Source organism: Rhagoletis pomonella, unplaced genomic scaffold, assembly GCF_013731165.1.
Source record: "Rhagoletis pomonella isolate Grant_MI unplaced genomic scaffold, Rhpom_1.0 Rhpom_scaffold_00132, whole genome shotgun sequence".
NCBI lineage: Eukaryota > Metazoa > Arthropoda > Insecta > Diptera > Tephritidae > Rhagoletis > Rhagoletis pomonella.
The window spans coordinates 149,369-157,555 of NW_023458686.1; the positions used below are offsets into that span (position 1 = coordinate 149,369).

The 8,187-nt window shown below is 43.7% G+C and overlaps 2 protein-coding genes across 3 annotated transcripts in view; one reads left to right on the forward strand and one right to left on the reverse strand.

Annotated features, from left to right (window-relative positions):
* Window positions 1-8,187, forward strand: part of LOC118750079 (kinesin-like protein CG14535) — a 168,163-nt gene that overhangs the window by 143,974 nt on the left and 16,002 nt on the right. The window lies entirely within an intron of this gene.
* LOC118750078 (kinesin-like protein CG14535) lies at window positions 436-8,181 on the reverse strand (the record flags this gene model as incomplete). 2 transcript variants are annotated; one of them, XM_036484811.1, is given in 11 exon segments in its annotated part: window positions 436-1,097; window positions 2,120-2,305; window positions 2,364-2,471; window positions 2,571-4,098; window positions 4,216-4,479; window positions 5,318-5,450; window positions 5,901-6,121; window positions 6,313-6,507; window positions 7,490-7,693; window positions 7,911-8,004; window positions 8,164-8,181. In XM_036484811.1, coding segments are annotated over 11 exon segments (3,528 nt in total), but the record flags the coding sequence as incomplete, so codon positions are not given.

Here is an 8,187-nt window from a genome sequence, read left to right on the forward strand (position 1 = left end):
TATGAACACACATACAAAGTGAAAGCTTTCTCTTTCTATTACTGCTACACATGCAGTAAGCTCGTGCTTTAGAACACATACGTTAAGTATTATAAATGAGATTTCACTTTAAAAATGCTTTCTCTACATCGCTGCATTTTTTTGACAATCATCTGATATTAACCTAAAAATATTTCTCGTTTTCTTTTTGATAATTTCCATTTAAAAAATTCAGTCGCCATTTGAACTGCCACATAAAAAGATTGGCGTCGGTTCTCTCCCAGAAAACAAAAATTACACTAATATTTATTAATATTAAAGTAAAAATTTGGCATACTTTTACATATTTTATTGTTTCTATATGTATGTTTAAATATTTATGTAGCTGCGCGCAAAAATTTCTTGGTGGGTTGGCGCACTTTTTATTTTTCTAATTTTGAAGCTTCGTTATTTTTCATTCCTTATTTCCATAAACTGATTTACCTCTGTTTTCACTTTATAAATTCGACTTTCATTCCAATTTCTCCGCTTACTTCATTCTTCAAAAGTCACTGATCTCACCCTCAGTCTCCGGATAGGTGCAGGTGAACGGATTCATTAGCCAATTGCACAGCCCCTTGTCTTGGCGCTTGTTCTTCTTCACCATAGTTATGCGATTGTGAGGCTCTTTCGAGAGACCTGACGTAAAGCTGCTCTCGTCGCTATCTCTCGCTGTCGCTACGCTATGGTAGCCGCTTTCGGCGCGACGTGAAATACCCGAATGTTTGGAAGTACGTGGTGTTGACGAATCGTGTCCGCTGTCGTAGGCCTCGCAGGTGGTATTTAGTGGTAGTAGTGGTAACTGTGTTTGGGAGGTCGCTGGCATGGCAGCGCCGCCATCGCCCGGTAGATGCTCCTTTTCGAGTGAGGGTCGCTTCGAGGGTGAGAGTAACGCCGATTTTTCATCTACTTCGCAGATATCCTCGTGTTCCAACACGAAGGGTTTCTCTACTTTTGGCAAATTGGGATCGGAAGCACCATCAGGATGACGTAGGGAGGCATATTGCTCCATGCCGGCAATTTGCATGATGCCATTCAGGCTGGGCAAACTGCCTTGGCTGGGGCTGCGCGAAGGTTGTCTGAAAGAGGGAGCGTAGAGGGGAAGAAATGGATTTTCTCAGTTAGTTAATACTTAGTAGCAAGCTTTAAGTAGTTTTACATATTTATTTTTGGTTTTGTTTTACTTAAAGGCAATCAAGAATTGATTAGAGAATGGAATGCGGAGAAAAGACATAAACGGACTTTAAAATTCTCGGTATTCGAAGCTGAACTAAAAACTTTGCCTAAAGGTAGTAACCCTTAAAATATATTAGGTTAAAATTTGTGCTCAAAAGTGCAAGATTCATATTTGGTTTCTACTGACTTTTAGAATTCTAAATTTTCTTATTAACCTTAGGTAATTTCACTCTATTTCTTTTTTGCATGCTTTTGTTAAAATTACGCTCTAGTAAAAGTTGTAAAATATTCAATTTATTTGGATATATTTAACATACATTAAATATGGTATTTATCGTTTTTTTTTTTTTAATTAGGGTTGCCACCTATCCCTGCCTAAGAAAATACATACATGTACAAATTTCTTTTACGAGTTTCTTTCGGCATTCAATTGTTAATATCTATTTACTTAATTTGAGTGATATATTTAGTTTTACTTTTGTAAGACAGTTGGCAACTCTATTTAGAACAATTTCCGTAAACTTGCTGCACCAAATACCACTTGTTCGATGTGCAAGTTGTCATATTTTATGTAAAAATAGTTTTGACAGCTGTCAACTCTATCTTAAAATTTTATCAAATACATGTTTACAAATACATGTTTTGAAATGTCTGTTTTGAAAAAAAAACGGTAGCTTCTGTTTACTTTTAAGTACTATATTCTCAAAAGCCTTTCGTTTGATACATCGATTGTAAAATTAAATTTTTTTGACATTTTTACCATGTGGCAACTCTATTTAAAACTATTTCTAAACTTAATCGTTCGAAATTACTATTTGATTGATGTTTCCATAAATTCGATTTTATTTGACTCCTCTCAATTTTTTATGCAGGTGGCAACCCTGCTTCCGTTAAAATTTTTCCCTTTTACTAAGTATGTACTCACCTCGGACTTGGTGGCCTATATGGCGGCTCACTGCACACGCTACCCGGCCCCGTATTGAAACGATAGGCGGGTTCACTATAGACGCTGCCCACATCGCAGCCGCTGCGGAAGACGGGCGTCACTTCGGCCATGGCCAGCTGTGAGGTGAAGATCTCACGTAGACGCGCTAATTGATCGAATTGGTTTCTAAACGGAGGAAAAAAATCACAAACATTCTAAAGAGCAAGCATTTTCCCTAGCTTACCTCGTTCTTTCACCCATCGCACAATCGCTAAACGCATCTCCGGCCATATTGAAGCTCGACACAATGGACATGTTGTCAACGTGACTTAGTGCCGCCAAAGGATGCTCGCTAAAAAGAAACAACAAAGAAAAAAGAGCAGAAGAAAAATATTAATTTTTTATACGAGTATAACAGCTAGTTTTCATTCGCTATATTTCCGCTTCTCACCCGCCCATTGTGCGCGCTATCTCCTCCTCTGTCACCTGCTGTCCACAATCGGACATGCCCATGTTGTGTTGGGAGTAGTGATGCGATGACTGCCTCGAGGGCGCACTATGTTGCAGTTCCTCTTGTCGTCGCAATTCCTGTTGCTGTTGCTCACGTTGTTGCTGCTGGTAGAGTGATTCACGCGAAACATGTCGCGACAGTATGCGATGCAGACTTTCGTGCGAAATTTCACGCGAACCCAACGGCTCGATGAGCGGCAACGCTGGCGGCACCTCCGACGGTCCGCTGTCCTGGTCCTCATCACAGTCTGCTTGCCGATCGCTTTGGTGTCCACTCGCACTCGCACCCACGCCAACGCCATGCTCCGACATCGTTGCTGCCGGGTTGCCACCTCCAACGAGTAGCTGCTGTGAAATGATGCCATAACCTGTGTGTGAATGCGTCGATTGTAAATCAGTCTCATCTTTTGTTGTCGTCTGCTGGGTGAGTCCGAGCGAGCCTGTGGCGCTGGACTGTCGTTGATGATACGCTGGCTGGGAGCCACGTATCTCTGCGGGCGCCGAGGCGTTCGTTGTGCTCACAGCTGTGGAAAGACCCATGGCAATGGCATGTGCCAACTCCGCTTCGCTGGCGCATAGCATGAATTGCTGCTGTTCGAGGGGTAGCGAATGTTGTTGCTGCAACGTTGGATGCTGCACAGCATGTTGTTGGTGTTGCAATTGTCTGGTGCTCGTCGCATACAAATCCTCTGGTGCATCGAGCGACTTCTGCTTCAGCTGTGACATGTGGAAGGTAATGTTGCGCAGATGCTGCGCTTGTTGGTCGCGATGTGCCGCATTGCCGGCGCCGTGTGTGGGCGAAGACGCTGCCGATGTGGTTTGGAAGACTTGCGAAGTCTGATTCTCTACCCACTGCCGTATCATGGACTTCTTATGCGAGTCCATGAAGCCGTAGCCTTGCACCTGCGAGGGTGCTGTAGGCAGATTGCCGGCGGTCAGTGAACGTGTCGACTGCGACTTGGGGCCATCAATCCATGTCTCGCACTGTTTCACATGATTCACTTCGCGCAGCAGATGACGCGCCTCAGCTACCTTGGCGCGCGACACACGCGGTCCATCAATCCACTGCTCTTCGCTTATCTTGCGCATCGGACTGCCGGGGCAGTCTAGGGAGTCGCCAGCGGCGGCGGCGGACACAACATTGGCGCCGACGCCTGGACGCCGCAGCGGTGAGCCTTTAGGTGATGGCACATTCGAACCCTTCGAGCACATCATGCCTGCCATGCCGGAATGACGCAAACTGCCCGCAACTATTTTGGGTGAGGAGGCTGAGTGCGAAAGTGATTTCACGCTGTGAACGGGTGAGAAGAACTGTTGCTGCTGCTGATGCTGCTGGTCGGCATTGACCGCAGTCGCTTGAGGCTGTTGTTGTTGTTGCACATGTTGGGCTGGCGTTGGACTATTGACGTGACCGCGTTTTAGGCTGCCTGCGCGACTAGACGCATTTATGGTGGGACTTTGTGGCACTGCTATGAGACAATGAGTAAAGAAGGAAAGTGGGTGAAATACAGAAAAGGCCACAAGACGAATATGAAAGAGTGAAATAAAAATAAAATGGGTGACCACAGCTCTAACTGCGCGCTTACCTTTTTGTGCTGCTGACTTCTTCAGCGTGCTTGCTGCACTACTTTTCGCCGGCGACTGTTGCTGCTTCTCCAGGCCGCTGCCCTTCAACGCCTTGCTCATCACACAACGATTGTCGCCACTACTCAGCGAGGGCAAATACACTGGCGGATGTTCGCCATCCGTCGCATCGTCACTCGGTCCCATGTAAATGACGGTGTCTGCAGACAGCTCCGAGCTGGAAGGATCTGCGCCCGAACCAGCCGATGAGCCGGTCGATTGATGTCCTAAGTGCGCAAAAAAAAGTGCAAATAGTCAGAAATTCGTGGAGAGTTTGGAATAGCAAACGAAAAAAAGTTATCTCAGCTAGCGCAAATGCTGTTACAGTATTCCCGCTTAATTGACCCCGGTTAATTAATTTTGGAAATTATTTTTTTTTAATTGTGTGGAATTTGAGGAAAACTTGTTTCGTGGGTATTTTTGAGGTTACGAACTGTAAGTTTTTATCAGATATTATAAATTCAAAATGGCCTACTCAATATCACTTGCAAAAAAATTACCACATCCCTTTAAAATACGCTCCTTAGATGTTTTTGAGATTGAAGATTACGAAAACGATATCAGACTTAAAAAATTCAAAATGGCCTACACAGTATGAATTCTGAAAATTTTTTTCAACCACAGAGATCATTATTAAAAAAAAAAATAAATGTTGTATTGCAGAATGTGGGTGTCACCGAAAAATAGAATAAGACGACCCTTAGGTTCCACAAAAAAAAAAAAACTTCGAAATTACCTTTCAAAAATTCTTTAGACTCGGGGTTGTACGGCAAACCTTTTTTTTGTTGCTTATAAGTTGGTACGGTCTGGTGTATTGCAACCAGCGAGCGTTACATATATCTACCACAGCGTCATCAAAAAACCAATAGCCCTACCTTTCAAGTGCAACACCGCTAGCAGGGAGACACATGTCCCCTTAAACATAGGAATTACTAAGGCTAACACTGCTGACACAAAAGTGCGTCTGGGTCGACACTTTAACTCCAGTGATTTGCGCATTTATGTAACTCCACCAGCCACTGGTTGGTCACTCTTCAAAAGTGATGCAATACGCAAAGTACTTACCTCCATTAACGCCCGCCGCCGCCATTCCTCCTACACCCGTTTTGTCACTTGGCATGGGAAAACGATGTTTACGTCGTCGCATTCGATGTATGCGTGAGGCCAGTTGTATCGTCGTCAGGGCATCCGTATGCGACTAAATATACAAACAAAGCGTACAAGAAGAAAAGAGCAAATGCAAAAAGAAACAATAACAACAACCACATTAGTAAAAAATTTTAATTTGAAAGTCATTTGTCATTCTCATTGTGACACAAGACACAATGCCGGGCATCAGACGAGTGCGATTTTATGAATGTGCAATAATTGACCAACCACTCAGTCAAGCGTTGCCGTCGATATGTTTGCAAGTATGTAAATATGTGTGCACATCGTCATTGAATGAAGAATAGCAGTCAAAGCCATTATGGAATTGTTGTCCAATTAAGCCTAGAAACAACAATGACTATTGTGAATGTTGAGCTGAAGTGCAGCTCGAAAATACCGCTTAAGAGCATGGCAATTACCCAGCCACGAGCCCCTTATTACACATATTCACACTCGCAATGACATACATCTTCAATAAATACCACTCCCGTTAACTCACCTGTGTGTGCATTACGTGCGCCATTATGGCGACATGACACGTCAACGGCGCCAGACAATCTTTCAACAGCGGCGTCAATGGATGATCCTTGTTCGGCGGATGGCGTTGTCCACTCAATATGGCCAATAGTATGTTGCCAATGCCGGAGAGTGGCAGTCCACCATTGCGGTTGGCACAGCCACCCAAATCGATGAGATGTAAACGACTTCGTCCTCCAGCCACTGTGCGAATTGTGTGCATTCGAATGAAAATAAGTGCATTAAAATTTTAGCATGAAATGTCTACAGTGCTGTGTGTGCTTAGTGTGTGTTTGTGTGTGTGTGTGTGAGTCTGCATTGGTATTGCATTATTGGAATTCCAATTACTTTATCGTGAGTTTATTGAGCAGTTTTGTGTCTGAATAAGTACTCACCTCCTCCTTTGCGCGATAAACTGTACTGGTAGACGTGTAGTGTGAAAATCATGGCTGGCTCAAGTCCACCTTGTGGCCGTCCTGCGAGTGCAGCGTCTAGGAACAATGCGGCACGTTCAGCGGTGGGGGCACGCAGTTCGGTGGGTCCGCCAAGGAAGTCATCACGCAAGTATACGCCTGGCGAGTCATCGGATTCTGTTGTGTAAATTTGTGAGGGTATATGGAGAAGAAGAAAGAAAAAAAACGAGAATAAAGTCAAAGAATTGTGGAATAGTTGCATTCAAAAGAAGAAATGTTTAAAGGCCAGTAAATAAATAAAGCAATTTGTGGAATGCGATTGGAAAACTCTATTACTCATCTGCAAAACCTTGACTTTCAGGTATTGGTAGACAGCGTAAAACCGGTAACAAGTGCTCATGGGCTAAACGAAAGAGTATGCAACAGGATTCAAAGATTTTCAGCCGGAGCTAAAACCAATATGGAAGCCACTTGGTGGATCAAAGCTGCCACCCTTCCAGAACGGTCTATCTTTATGTATATAGCTGCTATTAAGCCTCCAAATTCTCAAGGAGCAACGTGCAAAGTTGACTGCATTGCCGACGAACTGGTTAGGAAAGGGACGGAATGGTTCGTGGCCTCCTCATGTCCTCCTAAAATACAGATTAAAGACTGAACTCATCAGGGGGATAAATACCCGGTGGTCCATGGAACAAACCTGTCAAACAAATTCGGAAAAAAGTTGGCATAAAAGCATCTCAAACTCTCACTCGGTTTGACTGCTCCTCTCTAAGGCAATATCTCCACACAGCATTATTGGGCTCATTATGATTTTATATAGACTGTCGACTAGTTAAGGAGAAAGATAGAATCTTCTAGCCAATATCGCTTCTTTTGCAGCGCAAGGAACAATTTAAAGCTCTCCTTCTAAGAAGTGAGCACAATATTTGAATTCCAGGTGACCTTCACCTTCAGATTTGAAACTTATTTTTTTCAATAAATCTTCTATGCATGTGCTGGTAAAAGAGCTTAGATGTTGCATACTTTGACGGTGTCCTTTAACTCGAAAAACTTAAGTTTGAAACAACCCTAATGTCATTGCAAGCCAAACAGACAGCAGTAGACTTAACATCTCACCTTGCATTTTAAAACTTTAAACAACTCCACTAATCTTACTCACCAGTCGCATGCGCCGCCAACAAGTCCTTCGAGCTGGAGTCCGGTTTCGTGGCGCTGACACCAAGCGCACTGACGCGCACCGAAAACCGCGCGCCACTCTTCTGACGACGCTCATTAATGCCCTTGTACAGCCAGGAAATGGCGCAAGGGATAGCACCTAATTCGGTGGGCGGATTCACGCCACCCAACATCGTTTTCGGTTGACCTGCGAAATAAAAAAAAAAAACGTAAAAAACGAAAGAAAAACGGAACGAAAGCGTTAAAGACAATGCACAGCCATATGGCGCTAGGAAAAGTAAGAAAAATGTGCGATAAGCATGCGGAGATTACGATTAATGTAAAATTTATTGCACATTTCCCATAGGAAATAAATAAAGAAAAAAGAAAAGAGTGTGATAAGACAACAATAAAACGAAACTTACCGGAATTCGGATAACCAATCGTTAGTAGACAACCGTCGGAACCTTCCAGCACGGCGGGTATCACCTCAGACAAGGCAGACGCACAGATATCGGACTGCGAGCGCAACAAAAAATGGGAGAGACACAGAGAAAAGGTGAAGGAAAAGTTTTAAATAATGACTTCAAAAGCAAACTTGCCGCGCGAACGCTGATAAATTGTAACTTTAAAAAGCTTTCGCATTGATAAGCGCCCACTCCACTCCACTCCACTCACCTGTTGATCCTCTGCCGTGAAGAG